This window comes from Zootoca vivipara, chromosome 4, assembly GCF_965207765.1.
Source record: "Zootoca vivipara chromosome 4, rZooViv2.hap1.1, whole genome shotgun sequence".
Classification (NCBI taxonomy): Eukaryota; Metazoa; Chordata; class Lepidosauria; order Squamata; family Lacertidae; genus Zootoca; species Zootoca vivipara.
Genome location: NC_142587.1, coordinates 10,935,528 through 10,956,153, shown reverse-complemented (window position 1 = coordinate 10,956,153; position 20,626 = coordinate 10,935,528). Strand labels below are relative to the sequence as shown.

Sequence of the window (20,626 nt, the reverse complement as noted above, 5' to 3'; positions counted from 1 at the left end):
AGGAACGTGACAGCGAAGGCCCGCTTCTCTTGAGCCGGCCTCGCAGAGGGCTCAAGAGAAGCGGGCCTTCGCTGTCACGTTCCTGCGACGCCTCTCCACAGGAGCCCTACGGCGAAGGTCTGCTTCTCTTGAGCCCTCTGCGAGGCCGGCTCAAGAGAAGCGGGCCTTCGCTGTCACGTTCCTGCGATGCCTCTCCACAGGAGCGCTACGGCGAAGGTGGAGAGACGTCGCAGGAGCGCAACGCGAAAGCCCGCTTCTCTTGAGCCAGCCTCGCGGACGGCTCAAGAGAAGCAGACCTTCGTGCTCCTGCGACGCCTCTCCACAGGAGCGCGACGCCGAAGGTGGAGAGACGTCGCAGGAGCACGACGGTGAAGGCCCGGCCTCGCGGAGGGGTCAAGAGAAGCGAGGCCGGGCCTTCACCATTGCGCCCCTGCGGAGTGGAGAGGCTCGGGGTTGAGAGAGCCGCCATTGCCGCCGCCGCTCCAACCAGAGCCAGGCGCACCGCGAGCCACCCCGGCCAGTCCTGGCGTCTGGTGGTGGCGTCTGCTCTGAGGAGGAGGAAGGTCGCCCGGCTGGCACCACAGAGAGAGGGGGAAGGAGAGCTGCGAGCGCTGCCACCGCCGTGCAGCGAAACGACTCGCAAAACCTCTCACTGCTGTTGCTGCTACTGCTGCTGGAAGCCCTTTTCTAAGCGCGAGGTAAGAGCTTCCAAAGAGAAACCCCCCCCCCGGGGTTCCCGCGCTTTACTCAGCCGCCTTGACTGAGAGGCGGCCGCAGCGCAGGGCACTCGCATCGGGGAAAGGCACCTTTCTGTGCAGTTTGCCTCCGTGAAGGCATCGGAGCACTTCCGTGGCTGCGTCCCAGTCGCGGACGCTCCGATGCCTCCATGGAGGCCTTCATGGCCCTCGGAAACCTCGGGTTACTTACTTCCGGGTTTCGATGGTTCGTAAACCGAAAGTTCGTAACCCGAGGTGTTCGTAAACCGAGGTACCACTGTATATTCATGATTCGCCTTAATGTTACATGTGAACTGAGCTGAATCCATGCTGTACAGGAAGATGTGGGGAAGGAACCACGTGATCACACAGCTCACTACAAGCACAGTTAAAACCATTGGCACTGCTACCATCCAAAATTAGGAAACAATTTTAACAGCAGCACTAAGTGTGTTCTAGACATGCATACCAGTGTATCACTGTTTAATGCTAGCATAGCATCTTTTCAGTACCAGCATACAAATATTCATTGTAGCACAGCTATTACAGCAATCCCTCAGGCCCATTTCAAATACAATGCAGCAAGTAAACTCTTTGTCACAATTTCTGGTCCAGATTTTTTTTCCTAACTAAATTTAGGACACACACACACACATTTAGCCCAATGAAAATATGCTTCGAATTCTACAGTCATGCACATCTGCTCCAGAAAGCAACTTGTATACATTTAGCAAATGGAAAAAGGCATCTGGCAAATAGTATTTCATATTTTAGCACCAAGTATTCTATCCCCACCTAGAGGTTATGCTGCACAAGTTTGCTTTCTACACCCTTGTAACACAACCAGTGTAAGCCAGTAATAAAACGAGGCTTTCCCAACTTAAAAACTCACAAGGCCAGTCACCCAGCCCATTTTAGTTAGTGGCTGGTTCACACGACTTGTGGTTTGTCTGGAGAGCGCAAAACCACAGGCCCAGGTCAAATGAAACACCGGGTCAAGCCACACCTTAGCTTGGCACGGCAGCCAAAAAGACCAAGGAGGAACAAGGCAGATGAACTTGCTCATCTTCAGGAGCCTGTGCATTCACCTCAAACCAAGTTTTAGTTTTGTGTGATGTACAAGCCAGGCCATTAACACTGCAGTCCTGTGACACTTTACAGACCGACAAATAATTACAGCGTAAGCTTTTGGGCGCTCCAACCCAGTTAATATTTGTTAGCCTTTACTGTGCCCACAACACTCCTTGATTGTTTTTGCTACAAAAAAACCACATGGCTATGCCTCTGGCAAGGTTTTCACCGCAATGATTCATTTAACCTGTTGCAGGTAAAGGTAAAGGAACCCTGGACGATTAAGTCCAGTCAAAGGCGACTATGGGATTGCGGCGCTCATCTCGCTTTCAGGCTGAGGGAGCTGGCGTTTGTCCACAGACAGCTTTCCAGGTCATGTGTCCAGCATGACTAAACCGCTTCTGGCGCAACGGAACACCGTGATGGAAACCAGAGTGCACGGAAACACTGTTTACCTTCCCACCAGAGCGGTATCTATTTATCTAGTTGCACTTTGACATGCTTTTGAACTGCTAGGCTGGCAGGAGCTGGGACCAAACAATGGGAGCTCACCCCATCGTGGGGATTCGAAACGCCGACCTTCTGATCAGCAAGCCCAAGAGGCTCAGTGGTTTAAGACAACAGCGCCACCTGCGCCCCACAATGCATAGGAAAATAATGTTAAAATAAAATCAACAGAGAAATTGTTGATTTTCTGCTGCATTTAGTAAACCTGGCTGCATACGCTGAAATTTATTTCACTTCCTTATTATACAATATGAATGATACGAGGCAAAGTATGCAGCCATGCTTTGGATGGCCTAATGTGCTACTACTACTACTACTACTAATAATTTATTATTGCAACATAAATGTTACATGTTATCTTTAAATACAAAATACTAAAGTATCCATTCTGCCTGTTGTGCGCACGATGCCCAAAGTTTTGGAAAGGATCCACTGCAGGGGAGACCAACATCTAGTAGCAAAATGCTCATGAGGAAAGCTTAACCATTGCAAGCAGTGCATCATGAGCTAGAGAACACATGAACATGCCAATGCTCTCAGGATTTCTTCTGCCTCAGCCCTATCCCAAAGAGCCCGGGAAGGAGAAGGTGGCACACACAGGTGGGACACTGCTTTTATTAAATGTATCCTGTCCAAACTTTGCCCACTACTTTGCCATTTGTGATGGCTAAGGGACACGATCCAGAATTAAAGACAGGGCTAAATCCTGCTGAAATTAACTAAAAAATAGAAGCATTTCAATTTTATCACAGATTGTACCAGATAGGTCTTTTTAAAAAAACAGAACAAAAAACAGCCATCAGCCTATAACCACAGCTGTCTCACCACATGGGATCAATTAGATTAGATTAGATGATTAAAGAGTGTCTTTTAGCGTTAAATGTGTTCACAATGTGCTCATCATGTATGTGCTGGTGTGAACTGAGGAGGAAGGGTAGGAAGAAGACAATGTTCCTATGGTAAGAAAACGATTGTCCATGCATTTACAATATTAAATAAAAAGCTTCCTATTAATATTCATACAGCACTTTCCTCAAGCATTTGGTTCTTCAGATATAAGGCCTCATTTTTTTAAAAAAAATCCCATATAATAAAACACGACTAGTATTATCCTTACCATACTGGTGGCAGAAGTGGCTTTTTACCCAGAAAATTAATGGCTGAACTGACATCGACTTAAGCACATCCTCTTACAAATATGAGCCAGTATAACACAACAGCTACCAGTGAAACATATTATATTTGTAACCTTATATATTTCACACATCCATATGGGCTCTTGCTATTACCCTGCAGGATAGAAACCACTTTTCTAGTTTTTAGCAACCTAGTGGAATTTTTTTTTACAGAAAAGAGAGAAACTCTCCCCATCAACTTGTTAGAAACTGCATACAGAAAGACCCCTACTCAAAATTTTACTCAGGGGGGAAACACATTAAGTTCAATACCTCAGTCTGACCTTCATGGGCACTGGATTCATGAGTGACACGGATAGCCTGAAATAATAAAAAGGCAATTTAGTTTATAGGCAAAATCTTATATTATACAGTGATTTATAATACAGTGGAACCTCGGGTTTATGAACACCTCTGTTTACGAATTTTCGGTTTACGAACGCCGCGGACCCATCTGGAACAGATTAATTCACTTTCCATTACTTTCAATAGGAAAGTTCGCTTCAGTTTATGAACAGACTTCCGGAACCAATGACACTCCTTAAGTACGCTTAATTAAGTTAAGTACGCTTCAGGTTGAGTACTCCGCGGACCCGTCTAGAACGGATTAATCCACTTTCCATTACTTTCAATGGGAAAGTTCGCTTCAGTTTATGAACGCTCCAGTTTAAGTACTCCGCGGACCGTCTGGAACAGATTAATCCACTTTCCATTACTTTCAATGGGAAAGTTCGCTTCAGTTTATGAACGCTTCAGTTTAAGTACTCTGCGGACCGTCTGGAAGGGTTTAATCCATTTTCCATTACTTTCAATGGGAAAGTTCGCTTCAGTTTATGAACGCTTCAGTTTATGAACAGACTTCCGGACCCAATTGTGTTCATAAACCGAGGTACCACTGTAATCCAAGTGCCAAACCCAAATTTTTAAGTTCCCTCCCACTGTCTAAATAAACATAACATTCTGAACTCTTTTTTAATGAAATCATGTACAGTACCTTCAGATCCCGAGTAGCATTTAGGGGAAGGATAGGTGGATATTTAGGTTGTAAAGAGGTCTGGACTGATGGTGAGAGCTTCTCATCCCCCGCCTCTTCCATCCCAGGGTTGGGAAACAAATTAAGATGGTCTTCCCCCAAGAGACTTACGGAAATGAAGGGATACTTGAATGCTATGGGGAATTTTCCAGTTGGCATGGCTGGTGTGGCCCTGACTTTACTGCACCATAGTGAGGCAGAGGAGCTCCAGGCTAGATAGTAGCTAGAGTACAGGTGTTGGTTTCCTAGCAAAACCAACAAAACACAGATTAAGAGCCCACAACTGTGCCTACTGGCTGTGATGCCACTAGTACGCTAACATCTATCCAAACCAACTTCATCAAACAAGGTTGCACAGGTGCTGGAAACCCTGTTTGCAAGCAGCAAGGGACTGGATCAAGGCTAATAAATTATTATCATTACTGATGCTGCACTGGACCTTATCTGTTCCTGGACCAAATTTGAGTTGTTGGCATTCATTAATATATAAATCCCTTAATAACATCAAACCAAACCATTTGAAGGAACATCTCTTCCGCCGCCAAGGGGTTTAGAATGACTTCATTTAACGCTTCTATGATGCTGCCTTTCATTTTATTCAGCTGATACTGTTTTTCAAGCAACAAAGGGCAGGTTTTATACATATATATACACACACACACACACACACACACACACACACACACACACACCGTATATACTTGAGTATAATCTGACCTTTTCAGCACATTTTTATGCTGAAAAAGGTCCCGTCGGCTTATACTCGAGTGAGGGTCCCAGCCGAGCGCATTTCTGACAGCAGCAAAGGCGGCAGAGGAGGAAGGAGTAGCCTGAAAGCAGCCATTTTGGGCTGCTCCTTCCTCCTTGGTTTGTGGTGTGGTGAACCAGCTTATACTCGAGTCAATAGGTTTTCCCAGTTTTGGAGAGTAAAATTGGGTGCCTCGGATTATATTTGGATCGGCTTATACTCGAGTACAGTGATACCTCGGGATTAAGAACTTAATTCGTTCTTGAGGTCTGTTCTCAACCTGAAACTGTTCTTAACCTGAGGTACCATTTTAGCTAATGGGGCCTCCCGTTGCTGCCAAGCCGCGATTTCTGTTCTCATCCTGAAACAAAGTTCTTAACCCGAGGGACTATTTCTGGGTTAGCGGAGTCTGTAACCTGAAGCGTCTGTAACCCGAGGTACCACTCTATGTACAGTAAATATAATATATAATAGATAATAAAATTCAGCCAAATGTATGTAGTTCTTAGACTTCCCTAATAATATATGAACCCGAAGCCCTGCATTGACTGCCCCACCCAAAGCCAGTGCAATCTGGCTTGACATACATAGGCCTAAAAGCAAAATACTCCCAATTTTCCAAATTTATATTAAGGAATGATACTGACTTCGTAAGTTTCTAGATATTTGGCCCTCTCTTCAGGACTCATGGGCATAGAGTCATCTAGGAACTTCTTTAGTGAGGAGTCAGTTTCTAGAACAAATAAAAGAACATGAATTTTAAAATATGTTAAAATATGTTACTTTGAACTCTATGACAAAAAGCATTACTGCACTTATCTTATTTATTTCACATGAAGTGACACATAAATAACTACAGTACCTGTTAAGAACTGAGGACTACATTAATCTTAAAAATCCATGCTGAATTTGCTATGTATTTTATTCCGCTGCAGCTATTCATATTGTGGCACTTGTTTTCCAAGAGCATTTCAGCCAAACTTTTGCTTATTTCCAAGTTTCCTGCAGTTCAGCATAAGCAATAAGCAGTTCAGGAGTGCCCCCTACCCTTCAAACCAGTAAGAGGCACCATAGGAGAAATGAAGTATTTACCAAAGTTAATTTTATCCCTGTTGTTTGCAATAGCATGAATAAGCCCAATAGTTCCACAGGCGTTGCTGATTGTTTGCTTCATGAAATACACTGATGGTTTTACTTCTTGCCCCTGAGCTTTTATTTTTGCTTCCTCTTCCGTTCGGAATGTTTCATACTAGAAGGAAAGAATAAAAAACACGTAGCAATTTGCTTTCTTCCAATTCTGTTTTTTAAAAGAATAATTCCATAACATAAGCAGTCCTTGCCAAAAAGAAGCAATGCAGCCTAAAAATAAAGTTTGTTCTTGCTTTGAGATACTGCCACTAGTAAGCTGGAGACCTTTCTAGATGTTACTAGATTGTGTAACTCATTGTTTTACTCTCAGTAAACATGCATCAATTTATGCTCTTAGCATGGCTAGTTTTACTGCTAGTAAGACAAATTCACAATCTTCTTTTACAAAGAGGACATCACAAGCTAAATGTAACTATTGTCAACTGAAGCAAACTAAACCTTGCTAGTTTTAACATCTGCTAGCTCATGCTTAAAGTTTACACTACTATACCGAGTTCTTTCATTGGTTGAATAATCTTCAAAGCACATGACAGCTAGTTGTGTCTACAGTGGTATCTCATGTTGCGAACGGGATCCGTTCCGGCGGCCCATTCGCAACATGAAAAGGCTGCAACATAGAGCTCCGCATCTGCACACGTGCGTGATGCAATGCGGCGCTTCTGCGCATGTGCGCAGGTTATGGACGCGCCGAACCCGGAAGTAAGCCATTCCAGGACTTCCGGGTTCGGCACGTCCATAACCTGAAAAGACGCATCCTGAAGCGAATGTAACATGAGGTATGACTGCATTATATAGCACATCCTGTTATAAATCGACCTGCAATCTTTTCAGTTGATAAATGTTTTAACCTTTGCTCCCAACCAAGCTAACTCAAAGAATATAAATCATTAGAATATCCTAAAACAAACAGGTAGGTAGCTGTGTTGGTCTGATGTAGTCGAAACAAAAAAATAAAAAAATTCCTTCCAGTAGCACCTTAGAGCATGCACACGAAAGCTCATACCAATGACAAACTTAGTTGGTCTCTAAGGTGCTACTGGAAGGAATTTTTTTTTCTAAAACAAACAACAAGCCTCTTGTACAGGTGTTTAACATTTCCAAACATATTTAAACCTTTCCTGGATTTCAGCAACTGAGATACACTACAACTGGGACTGTTGCAAAGACCTGGCTCATGCTGAAACAAACCTTGGCACACCAGCAGGGGGAGGGGGGGATCAGGGAACAGCAAACCAGCTGAGGGCTCCTCTTGGCTACCCCACTGCAAGCTTGCTAAGCCAAGGTTTGGCTAACCTGGTCACAAACACCAGGAAAAAGTAGTATTTCAAGTGTGATCCTAGCCATGTCTCCTCAGAGGAAAGCCCTGCTTGGTCCAAGGTAAATAGGCTAGGACTGTAACATTAGTAAATTAAAGCAGCTTAGGTTTTCATAGCAACAACAACAGTTGTTCTGAGGAAAACCACACACTTTGTTGTTAGATAAATATACACACCGAGCAACAAGCATGACCTTAGAAGAGATATTTGCCTATTTTTCTTTTTAAAAATGCCTGCTTCCTGCCACTTTAAAAAGTAAAGATCCTGTTCTCAATTAGTAGGGAACTTCATTTTAGAAGATCAGGACATTTTTAAATTTAAACAATCAAGCAACTAAACACTGCAGTTGTAATAGGAGGCCCAACAAGTTAGTACAGGGTTTTGGCCTGCACTGCTTGCTATATGAACAGTGTCTACACTGGTGGCCAACAGAATTAAATATCCAGGTCCCCCCCCCCCCGAAGAATTACGTTTTCCAAAAAGGCTGTGATTTAGAATGCAAAAACGAAGTTGAAAATACAGTGGAACCTTGGTTTTCGAACTTAATCCGTTCTGGAAGTCCGTTCGACTTCCGAAAGATTAGAAAACTGAGGATCAAAGGGCTGCCAGCAAGTTGAATGGGGAAAATTGAGAAATGCGCCTCAGGAGCCATTTGACTTACGAGGTGCGCTTGAAAACAGAAGCATTCACTTCCGGGTTTTCGGTGTTCGGCTTCCGAAACGTTCGGCAGCCGAGACGTTAGGAAACCAAGGTTTGATTGTACTGTGAGAACTTGATCAATGCAGGCTTGTAAACATCCATGGCTTCCAGGTGAGCAGGTCAACTATAGGAAAAACCCTCTATTGTTCAGGCAGTCAAATCAAAAATGGTTCCCTTAGCATTACGTGGCCAGTTGCTACTAATTTTTTGGATTCATTTGCAAATGTGTGGCTAAATATATTCTGCATACCAAGGAAGGATTTATCGGGAAAAGTAAAGGATTGCAGGTGTTAACTATTTCTCCCTGCTCCACATTATCACTGTTTGCAGACCTACCATAAGCTTTAAGACAGAGGTAGGGAATCGTTCCCACCTGATGGGACAAATTCCAGGTCCCTCGTTCCCCAACAAGTCACTTTAACAGGAGCTGACATATGATGGCAGGTGAGCAATTTTGGCAACATGGCCTTGTGAGACAAATTGGGCATACAGGTTGTAGGTCCCTGTTTTAGGAGTATTTTGGTCTACTGAGATTTAGGGTACAGGATTAAATCCTGTCTTGGGAGAAAGCCTTAAACAAGTTCAAGTGTCATGAGAAACTGTGGCTTAAGAAGCTAGAGTTTCTTCACCCAAACAAGGTTCATAAAGGAAGAAGAGAAAAATAGGAGTGAGCATGTATGGAACATAGCTTTGTTGTAGTCTGATATAAACCATGGTTTGTCAGACCAAGATCTGAACCTACCAAAGCCTGCTTTCCTTAGGTCACTTGTAAGACACCAAAGTTAAAGTACTTCATCAGGAAGATAACTGTGTTGAAGATAAATAATAATTACCTTTTCTGTTACTGGAAAGAGGAGAAGGATAGCACAAACAGGTCTTGGCACCATGCTAAGGAGTTCTGGTTCCATGCCGTACACATCTACAAATTGCCAGCTGGGATGTATCCCTAGCTGTTTGAGAAACTAGTAAAAAAGAGATACACGTTAAGCATTTATCAAGAAGTATATCCTTCACACTGTACTGTAGTATAAAGAAGATTCATTCCAAAAAAAAAGGTTATTTTTTGCGTCTTTTAGTATGGTTCAACATAGACAGCACAACTGACAGAGGATGGTGGTAATAAAACAGCAAGGTTAAGTTATATATTATTGTTGTTGTTGTTCAGTCGTTTAGTCGTGTCCGACTCTTCGTGACCCCATGGACCAGAGCACGCCAGGCACTCCTGTCTCCCACTGCCTCCCGGTTTGGTCAGACTCATGTTCGTAGCTTCAAGAACACTGTCCAACCATCTCGTCCTCTGTCGTCCCCTTCTCCTAGTGCCCTCCATCTTTCCCAACATCAGGGTCTTTTCCAGGGAGTCTTCTCTTCTCATGAGGTGACCAAAGTATTGGAGCCTCAGCTTCACGATCTGTCTTAATATATTATTAAGAAACCGAATTCTTAAAAGCTCAAGAAAAAATGGTTTTGCTTCTGGAACTTAAGTGTAGCTGAGATCTAGGGGGCAATGCAATCAGTTTTGCAAATTTAAGGCTGCCTGTGGCTTGTGATTTTCAAACTGTGATTCCTAGACCCACCCATCCCTGCATTTTAAGTAACTTTTCAAACTCGGAGGACTTTTATATAAGCAGTGTGTGATGTGGCACAACAATCGTCTGCTGAAAGTAAGAAATTCAAGGGTTCCACAGCCTTTGGGTGCCGCCCACCCACCATCGCAAAGAAGCAACCTTCAAACTATGCTATATTCCTAATTTCATTTCCCACTGCTCTCTCCAGAAATCAGAAAGTAACACAGTTGAGGATAACCAATTTTATTTTCAGAGACTCATCTGCAGGTTTTCTTACACTAATCAATACAGATGTACAGATGTACAATTGTTCACATAAGTGACCTCACATTTTCCATATAGCCTCTGGCTTAGCCCCTTAATCCTTATCCTGACCTGTACCCAGATTTTTAAATGTGTTAACTGCACTTGGTCACAGCCACCACTTGCTTCTCTGATCCCTACTTATAACTTAAGTAGAACCGAGGAGATAAACTGCATAGAATAATTGATGGAAGAGGCTCAGGTATGGAGACAGACCCACAGTGTTTTTACTGCCACGAAGCACACTAGGGGACCTGCAGCATGTAATACTCAAATGCTTCACTAATCATAAATTGACACCCAGGAAAAGGCCTCAAATAGCGTTGCAAAAATCTGAAGCCGTGCACTTCTCTGCATAAACCACTGATTATTCAGAGCTTGAAATTAAACAGCACCTGTGTATGAACACAGATATAGAAGACGTATACTTGGTTGTCAAAATCTAGTTACCGATGGTACAAGCCGGGCCACTGGAATTCAGTAGATCTTCAACTTGGGTGCTACATAAATGAAACCGTTGAACTCAATCCGATCCCACGCAAACAGCATTTATCTAGCAGATAATGCATTTACAATGCAGGCTTCTCAGGGCGGGATCTCTGTGCCACTTACTCCGCAAGTTTATCTTCTTTCAGTCTTCCATGTACTCTGCCAAAACCCAGCACTGACTTTTCCCAGCTGGGGAAACCCAGCACCGTGCTATGGAATCAGTTCATCTCACACTCACTCGACTCGGACTTCCACCACAAAGTTTAAAGGTGGCAAAATGAAACGCAGTGACAGGGCAAGTGTCGCTTGACACTCCTGCCTGCCTGAATCTTGGCACTGTGGACATGGAGAGAAGAAACAGCAGCTGCCATAATATATTGCTGTACCTCCCTCCAGAGCAGGGTGGATAAAAATCAATGATTTTAAAAAAAATAATGAAATCGGGTTTTTTTTTATTCAAATCGGATTTTTTAAAAATAAAATGCTTTTTGAGGAAAATATATTACCATCCAAAGGTTATTCCATCATGAAATAAAGATTAGTTTTTTTTAATTATGTAGAATAAGGTTGTATATGTTTAATTTTTTTGGTAAATAAATTCCATTAATCCATTCACAATGTCATGCTCTTCCAGAGGTTTTTGTAAGATTATTGGGCAGTTTCTCTGCCTACAAGATATTATCACAGATGCTTGGTTTACTTTTGCAGTTCTCAAAACTGAATTTGACTCAGCAGAGATCACATCCCTGTTCTTCACAGCAAAAATGTTATAACATGAACAGAGTTGAGAAAAAGACCTTAAACCTATGAATACAGAATCAACCCCTTCAATGCTAAGCTTCAAGAAGTTCAGTGAATAGAATAGAAACAATATTTTTCTGATTGTTTGGAGTGGACAGTACAGTATTTAGGTTTTTCATGTGTAGGCTGGGCTGAGAGTCTAAGTTTCTTAAAATATTTATATTTTGTTTTTGTTTAGCCAAATTAGTTAACAAACATGGATGTTTGTTTAAGCAAATAACATATGCTGTAATGTTATTGTTTCAGTTGAAGAAATCTATTTAAATTATTATTAAGGTAATGATTATTTTTCTCCTTCCTAAGTACAACAGTAAAGTTGTCCAAATATGAATGATTAACCTAATAAACTGGGGATAAAAAAAAACTAATATGAAAAGTTGTTATTCTAAAAAGCTTCATCTACTTGCATATTAAAGTTATACCAGCAAGAATTAGTCTTTATGTAGAAAACTATGATTTAAATCAAGTCTTACTGACTAGTGATTTAAATCAGTTTGATTTAAATCAAATCCACCCTGCTCCAGAGTATGCCAAGCAGGAGAAAATATGCACTACTTGGAGGCATTGCTTGCTTGCCATAAGAGGTCAGGCGACTGTGTAATTACAATGCTGAATAATCCTTCTCCAGAAAAAAAGGGATTGTGAGGAGGTAAAGGGAAGAACTGCATTTACTGAATTTACAGGGATGGCTTAAGCAAGAGTTACTGTACTAGTACTTATTGTCCCTAAAGGGAAATTCCTTCATGAACTGTATGTGCTGATGCACTAGTTTTTGAGCATGCCAGAAAACTCATCTACTGTGGAAGATTTCGTTACCACCCAAGCAATAAGCAATTAACCTGTCTCATCTTCTCAGGGATGCTATTGAGCAACACCTGCAAAAGCCTAACGCGTCACATTCGAAAGACCAGATTACCATTCTTCACAAACACCACAAAGCTCTTCCTTGCACATATCCAGCTCAGATGCAACATAAATTAAGATTCTTTATTCTGAATCTTGTACAAGAAAGTGCCTTGATGGTCCCTTTAGATAAAGGTAAAGGGACCCCTGACCATTAGATCCAATCGTGACCGACTCTGGGGTTGCGCGCTCATCTCGCATTATTGGCCGAGGGAGCTGGCGTATAGCTTCCAGGTCATGTGGCCAGCATGACAAAGCCACTTCTGGCGAACCAGAGCAGCACACGAAAATGCCGTTTACCTTCCCGCCTGAGCGGTACCTATTTATCTACTTGCACTGGTGTGCTTTCGAACTGCTAGGTTGGCAGGAGCTGGGACCGAGCAACAGGAGCTCACCCCGTCACAGGGATTCGAACCGCCAACCTTCTGATCAGCAAGCCCTAGGCTCAGTGGTTTAACCCACAGCGCCACCTTTATCTATCCTCTAAACAACGGGTTAACTAGTAACTTACATATGTTTGTTCTTTTAAAAGTCTCTCCTCATATTTTATACACATATTCAAAAGGAAGTCACCCTTCCACATCAACTCCATCACTTTTAAATGTTACCCTTTCCTAGAAAACTGATACTGTCCTATGCATGCAGGAAGTGCATTTTCTTCCTGTGGTGTCACCTAGGACCAGTTATACAGGACAGAGCAAGAACAATGATAGGTCTAGCAAAATACAGAAGCTGCATAGTCAACTGTCTTGGGTGGCTGACATACGCAGAGGATGATGATACCCCATTCCATTAATGCTTAAGACATGTTAAGATGCAAAAGATATGAAGCTATGGTGAGCCAAACAAGTGTTATAGAAACAATGTGTTAATAGAAACAAACAGTGATGTTTGATAATCAAGTTGCTAAGCATTGCAAATTAACATTAACAAGACTAAAGATACGGATACTTATACTTAGAAACTTTGAGACCATGCGATAAACAGGGATGAACACTGTTATCAAACACTGTTTATAAAACCATCAACTTTAGGGAAGTTTCTAATATTTAATGCTGTATTGTTTTAACACTCGATTGGGAGTCGCCCAGAGTGGCTGGGGAGACTCCGCCAGATGGGCGGGGTACAAATAATAAATTATTATATTATTATTATTATTATTATAAAACACATTTTTCATGAGTTTATTTTCTCCCAAACTTAAATTCTCCACAAGGAGATGCTTTCCCTAACGAAACGAGTAGGCTGCAAGGAGGCAGCCAGGGTATAATTTTTCGTGACTGTGCAGGGCCTTGAAGGAGAATGGGAAACTCCCTGGCCTTAAAACAGGGAAGGCAGCGAGTCAATTTCTTGCAACAAATGCAAACATGTATTGCAGCACCCTGAAAGAGCAACAGATTTATTGCAGCATAAGCTTTCATGGACCAGAGCTTACTCCATCAGATGCCCAAGTGTTATCCTCAGCTGATGGATGAGAGAGAGCCTGTGGGTGGGTGTACAATACACAGTCAGACACACATCCATGCACTCAGAGACAGAATAAAGGAGGAATGTAACATCACAGCCAAAACGTTATGGGAACAGAAGAGGTGCAAAACCCAAGAATTAAACAAGCAAATCTTTATCTTAACAAACAAACCAACAAACAAATAAAAGATGCTCACCTGGTTTGTGACCTGAAAAAAAAGGAAAAAAAGGAAGAAAAAAAATGTGGTTTAGTTCTAGTCGGTCACTAAAACTCAAACTGGAAATGCTTTAGCTCATTCCCCACCCTCCTGAAATCCCCAATAGCTCACTCTCCCCTATGCATAACCCCCTCATCCCAGTTCCCCCACTTTCATTATCTTTCATGCTGTCATCCTTACGTTATACATCTTGAGTTTCTATACTGTAGACCACCCTGTGATCTTCAGATGCAGATGGAAGGTGGTACAGTACATAGGTTTAATAAGGAAGCAGGCAAGCTTCCCCTCCTTCCCCAAATGAACTGATTTAACTCCTACTGCCACTGCCACCACCCCAAACATATATAAAAAGGTAGATGTCTGTCTATATGTATATATATGTGCATGCAAATGTGTGTGCGTGCGTATATGTAGCTAAATATACATGGGTACGCACGTATATGTGTGCGCATATAAATACAGAGAGATAGAGTGTGTGTATGTATATATGGATATAATTGTATATATGCATATACAGTCATTCCTCGGGTTACAGACGTTTCAGGTTGCGTCCTGCGCCAAACCTGGAAGTACCCAAACGGGTTACTTCCGGGTTTTGACGCATGCCCATGCGCATAAGCACCGAATCGCAACCCAAGCGTCCACTGTATATGCACATGTATACATATACGGTATGTATATGAATAGATGTTCGTACAAGCATATATATGTGTGTATAAATTTATACATGCATGCATACCTATATTTATATCTGCGTCCATAAATATACTAATATATAAATATATGTGTGTGCATGTATGTGTATGCATTAATATATGTGTATTACACACACACACACACACACACACACACACATATATATGCACATGTGTATATGTGTGTGTGCATGAATATACTTATATATAGATGTCAATGAATATGTGAGTGTGTGCATTAATATAAATATATTGTGCGTTACATATATATACATACATATATGTGCGTACGTGTGCGTACAAATATATATAGATGCAAATATGTGTGTGTATTCCTATAAGTCTGTGTGCATTACATATCTATATACACACACACATATATATCCATCGACGTGTGCGTGGCCCCGGCCCCCTCTTTGCCCCCGCTCCCCAGGCTCTCTCACATCGGGGTTCGCCTCCAGAGGCAGCCAGCGGTGGGACTCCATGGCTCTCTTTCTCTCGCTCTCCCTCGCGCGCTCCACGGGCCTGAGGAGGAGGAAGAGAGACCGACGCTGCTGCCGCCCGGGATTCTAGAGACCTCGGTCTTCTGCTCCCCTCGATCCGCTTCCGCACAGAGCCCCAGCCCCTCCACCCGTCCGCCCCGACGGACAGCGTCGCTTGCAGAGCCCGCCCCGCGCGCCTCTCAGCCTGAGAAAGGCGTCGCCCGAACCAATGCCTCCCAAGACGTACGGGGGGAGGGCGGGAAAGGAAATACGTACGCACATAAATGCGGCCCGGCTTTCCCCCCCCTCTTTTACCCCCTCGCCGCCATTGAAATAAACGCGGCATTAAAACAACAGAATAAAATGAGCGCAGCGCGGCGTTGTTTAAATATGCCTGGTTTCCTTCTCTTCCTCCCCCCCCTCCTCTGAGATGAATTGGTTTCTCCCACGGCCGGGCGAGCAGCTGCAGGGGCAGCCTGCTGCCTCTAGAGGGCGGCGCTCGAGGTTCCGCTGCAGCCCACCCACGAGGCCAGGTGAGGCGGCGGCCTCGGGCGGCGCAGCATCCGCAACGGGGGCAGATCTGTATCCCCCAGCCTCTTGTTCCTGATTGGGATCTTCACTGGCCCCATTCCTCCCTGGAGGAGAGAGGAGGAGGCTGCCCTTTTGAGGTTCCTTTCAGGCACCAAAATGTCTTGGGCCGGCCCTTACCTGGTAACAAAGTTTAATCCCTTGGCTTGGGGGAACAAGCGCACCATGAGAGTTACCAGAATGCTTTGTTGGGTTTAGAGAATAATAGAATTGTAATAATAATAGCGTACTCAGTTGAGTTGGCAAAACCGCCAGAAAAACCGAGAGGGGGTGCCAATCAAACATTAATTAAGAAATGGGACATGTACAAAAAAAAATATATTAAGGATTACTGTAATAACAGGACGCCCGTGGCAGGATTTAAATGACTTCTGTGCTATGATGGATAATTATAAGAGAACATATTATTGATGAAAATTAACAAAAAGAAAAGAAAACAGTGCGCTAGATAGACTAAGTGGTAAATACATGATGGGGTGGCGGGAAGTCGTTGGGAGACTCAAGAAGAACATACTGTGATGTGATGTAACAAATATTGTTTTCTTTTCCCTTTTTCTGATTAATCCTTTTGTTTGTTACTTCTTTTTAATCTCAATGAAGCATTAAAAAGCAAAAGAAGAAGAATTGTAGTAGTAATAATAATAAATTTAATAATTAATTATTTCTACCCCGCCCATCTGGCTGGGTATCGCCATCCACTCTGGGCAGCTCCCAACAGAATAATAAAAACACAATAAAACATCAAACTTTTTAAAAAAAAAAAGTTGGAAGGGACTCCTTGCACTGAAAAGTAGCTTTTCATGTTGGCATCTCCAGCTCAGTGCAACAGGAAACGGTGTGGCAGAGCTTGAAATGAAACTACCTTCCCATTTTAACATGTAGATTTTAAGGGCTGACTGCCTAATGTGGTTTTCTTTTCTTTTTGCATATTTAACTGGCATTGAATGTGAAGTAGTTATGTTTGAGGGTGTTTAATATGCCAGTGTTTAACCTAACAAGGACATCTTCCCTCTGAAGCTAATGTATATGTATGGATGGAGTAAAGGATAAGGTCAGTCTAGCTAGTCGAGCATTGGCTAGTAAAATGCTTCTGGTTTGCACAGCTTGAAGGTCCAGATCAGATACTTGGGTATCCTGTGTCTAAATACAGGACCCTACCTACATGCTTTGTGTGGCGCACTTACCCATACAATGTGAATATATGGTAGTTTCTTCTTTTAATATTGAAGGTGCCGTTGCAACACATTAGACCAGTCAGCAACTTGTTTATTGAGCAAGACTGCCAAGGAAGCCACAACACCATTAAATGAATGATTCACCCCCTGTTATTCACCCCAGTTTCTAGCAGTTGATAGCAAAGGAACAGCCTGAGCAAAACCTTCCAATACCTGATCATCCCGGATAATAGTTGTTGACAGCAGTACTTCCTGCTGTCTGATTGTTTTCAGGATTAGCTTTTAATTAACACATGACTATGACATTTTTGATACCGTATCAACTTCCGTGGATGAATGCAATGCTTCAGTGCTGATTCACAATTTTTAGATGTGCAATGCAGATGCACCTTCCATGCATCACAGAGCCACAACCAATCACAGCTTTCAGCATGTGTCCACTGTAGGTCATTGGATGTGTCTGGGGACGTCCCTCCCTTTCCCATCTGAAGTCCCCAAAGTGCCAAGCACTGCTGTACTGCATTTTGGGGGTTTAGCTTCTTTTGCCAATGATGTAGCCAACTTAGCATGACCAGGGGGTTTCATCACATACAGGAGACACTCAGCTTTCAACTGGGTTTTATTCCAGTATGTGAAGCCCAAATCATGTATGGTCACAACACGCTGGGTTCAAAGGAGGGGGGGGGTTCAGTCTTTTTCCCCTCAGACACCTAAATCCTTTCCACCCCCTCTTATTTTTTATTTGCCAAGCATTTAAAGCTTAAATGTGCACAAGTTAAATGTACATAAGTTGCATGTTCTGTCTCTTCTGTTGTATTAGTCCAGGGGTCAGCAAACTTTTTCAGCAGGGGGCCAGTCCACTGTCCCTCAGACCTTTGGGGGGGGGGAATGAACGAATTCCTATGGCCCACAAATAACCCAGAGATGCATTTTAAATAAAAGCACACATTCTACACATGTAAAAACACCAGTCAGGCCCCACAAATAACCCAGAGATGCATTTTAAATAAAAGGACACATTCTACTCATGTAAAAACACGCTGATTCCTGGACCATCCGCGGGTTGGATTGAGAAGGTGATTGGGCCACATTCGGCCCCCGGGCCTTAGTTTGCCTACACATGTATTAGTCTATTGCAACTTCAATAAATGAATACATGGGCGTAGGCAGGGGGGAAGGAGGGGGCAATTGCCCCCCCTAGAAGCAGGGCCGCTGGCCAGCCTGCCCCGCTGCCCGCCTGGTGCCGTCTCCCTTCTCCCTGGCTGGCTGTGGGGCGGGCGGAGGGAAAGCCCCAGAGCCGTGCAAAGCGTTTGGCTGGCTTTCCCTCCGCCCGCCCCACAGCCAGCAAGGGAGAAGGGAGATGTCCCTTCTAGCCAGCTGGCTGTGGGGCAGGGGGAGGGAAACCCAGGCAACCGCTTTGTGCGGCTCTGGGGCTTTCCCTCCACCCGCCCCACAGCCAGCCAGGGAGAAGGGACAGCGATCGCAGAGGGGGAGGAGGGGATCGGAGCAGCCCGATTTCGGGCTGATCCTGGCGCCCCCTCGCCCCTGCCGTTCGAGGAGGGGGAGGAGGGCTGCTCCGATTCCCTCCTCCCCCTCCGCAATCGCCAGGGCGAGTGGAGGGAAAGCTGGCAAGGGAGAAGGGAGCTTTCCTTGCCCCGCTGTGGCCCCTCCCCTGCCCCTTGGCCCCACCCCTTGCCCCCCCTAATTTTCATCCTGGCTACGCCCCTGAATGAATACATAGCTTGTTAAGTAACTTAATGCTGGAGTCTGCCTTAGAAGATTCTTTGTTCAAAAACAGCCACTTTAAAGTCAGTAGCAATAAATGGATACAAAACCTGACATCAGAAGGGGTAACTATTCAGAAACCCCTGGGAGAAAACTGCAAGCTTTCAGGACGCTCCTGTCACTGACTTTAAAATGGCAATTTTCGAACACAGAAACATCGAGATCAAGCATGAAATTGCTAAATTACAACAGTTTGATAACAGGAGATTTGTGACAGGAGCAGCCTCTGCAATGCTGGAATGAAATAATCTTTTTCCAACCCAGGTGGGACTGTGTTTAAATTTATTACAGTCAAGCAATCATTTTATATGTATGCTGCCTTTCCAAAGGTAAAGCCATGTTCAAGGAGGCTGACAACATATAAAAAAATTACATAACTACAAAACATAACAAAAGTCATAAACAATGAACAAAACATCGAAAAGTACGGTACCCAAATGAATCGTTTTCCCTGCCCCATTGGTTGGACGTAGCCAGTGAAAGATGAATTGTTCGCAAGAGAAAAAGAAAAAATGGCTGCCTGGCTGCAAGAGGATTACATGTATTGAGTTGTAACTTTTTCTGACCTTTCTTGCCCCACAATGTTGCAGCAGCACATGCTCCCCCAGAGCAAGGAAACCCTTCTTCAGTCTTACAACAAGAGGCTGAAAGATGACATCAAGTCAGTCATGGATAACTTCACAGAGATAATCAAAACCGCAAAGATTGAGGAAGAAACCCAAGTTTCTCGGGCAACCCAAGGCGAGCAGGACAACTATGAGATGCATGTCAGAGCTGCAAATATTGTTCGGGCTGGCGAGTCTCTTATGAAGCTTGTCTCTGACCTAGAACAGTTCCTGATCCTCAATGACTTCCCTTCCGTCAACAAAGCCATCAACCAGAGGAACCAGCAGTTGCGCAGTTTTCAGGAGGAATGCGACAAGAAGCTTATTGCCCTGCGTGATGAGATCTCCGTAGACCTCTATGAGCTGGAGGAAGAATATTACTCTTCCAGGTACAAATGAAGCCATGGACAGTTCCCCTGTGGCAACCACCACAATTTCCTGTTTCGGACATGGGGGCGGCGGCGGGGAGTGTGTGAAAACAACAACAACTGTCCTTGTTTTAAAAAGCATCCCTAAATTCTCAGCACCCAAAGAATCCTGGCCCCAAAGTGGTTTTATTGAGTACTTTATGTTTGGCGTGAGAGGTGGCTGTTTTGGAGGGCAAGTGCACCATGTAACTAGGACTTTAATGCACGGAGATGTGAAGGCCAGCTTCCCTCCTGCTCCCTCATCGACATTGTGATCTTGTCACCCAAACGACTTGCAAACAGGAACAGGTACTGGATCTTCAACTGCCCAGAGTGCCCTAATCCCTAGTCAGTGTAAATTGCAATCCTAGCCATGTCTACTCAGATGTCAGGGCCGGATTTAGGTTTGATGAAACCCCAAGCTACTGAAGGTAATGGGGCCCTTTATATGCCCAGCAGTCCTTTGACAACAACCAATTGTTGCTGTTTTTTGGTGTTGAATATATGCTATATGGTAATTTATGGACCTAATAGGTATCTAAAGCCATTTGCACATAACAAAATATGTATTTTATCAAAGTACATCCAGGTTTTTTTCCCCTTTAAATTTTTTTGGAGGCCCCCAAGAGAGTGGGGCCCTAAGCTATAGCTTGTTTAGCTTATACGTAAATCTGGCACTGTCAGAAGTAAATCCTCTTGAATTCAATGGGGTTTGTTCCCATCTAAGTG

General features: G+C 43.6%; 2 protein-coding genes across 6 annotated transcripts in view; one reads left to right on the top strand and one right to left on the bottom strand.

Annotated features, from left to right (window-relative positions):
* Window positions 1–15,457, bottom strand: part of UCHL3 (ubiquitin C-terminal hydrolase L3) — a 28,233-nt gene extending 12,776 nt beyond the window's left edge. Inside the window, exons 1-7 of one of the 3 annotated variants that reach the window (XM_088668527.1) lie at window positions 15,299–15,457; window positions 14,111–14,151; window positions 10,527–10,536; window positions 9,248–9,376; window positions 6,343–6,499; window positions 5,898–5,983; window positions 3,743–3,790 (exon numbers count right to left, since the gene is read on the bottom strand). In XM_088668527.1, the coding sequence (XP_088524653.1) occupies window positions 3,743–3,790; window positions 5,898–5,983; window positions 6,343–6,499; window positions 9,248–9,376; window positions 10,527–10,536; window positions 14,111–14,151; window positions 15,299–15,340 (513 nt within the window). In that variant the 5' untranslated portion in view covers window positions 15,341–15,457. Of the gene's footprint in view, window positions 1–3,742; window positions 3,791–5,897; window positions 5,984–6,342; window positions 6,500–9,247; window positions 9,410–10,526; window positions 10,537–14,110; window positions 14,152–15,298 lie in introns of those variants that run through there. The other 2 variants (XM_088668526.1, XM_088668525.1) reach the window with 2 other exon arrangements.
* A 391-nt stretch (window positions 15,458–15,848) lies between these two features.
* LOC118085389 (mediator of RNA polymerase II transcription subunit 22) lies at window positions 15,849–20,025 on the top strand. 3 transcript variants are annotated; one of them, XM_035115988.3, is made up of 2 exons: window positions 15,849–16,048; window positions 19,476–20,025. In XM_035115988.3, exons 1-2 carry the CDS (start codon window positions 16,025–16,027, stop codon window positions 19,887–19,889), a joined length of 438 nt encoding a protein of 145 aa, XP_034971879.1. In that variant the 5' UTR covers window positions 15,849–16,024; the 3' UTR covers window positions 19,890–20,025. The 3 variants fall into 3 exon arrangements, with proteins under 3 accessions (XP_034971879.1, XP_034971880.1, XP_034971881.1); XM_035115989.3 differs by having other exon boundaries at window positions 15,875–16,048; window positions 19,479–20,025; XM_035115990.3 differs by lacking the exon at window positions 15,849–16,048 and having other exon boundaries at window positions 19,467–20,025.
* Window positions 20,026–20,626: the final 601 nt, after the last annotated feature.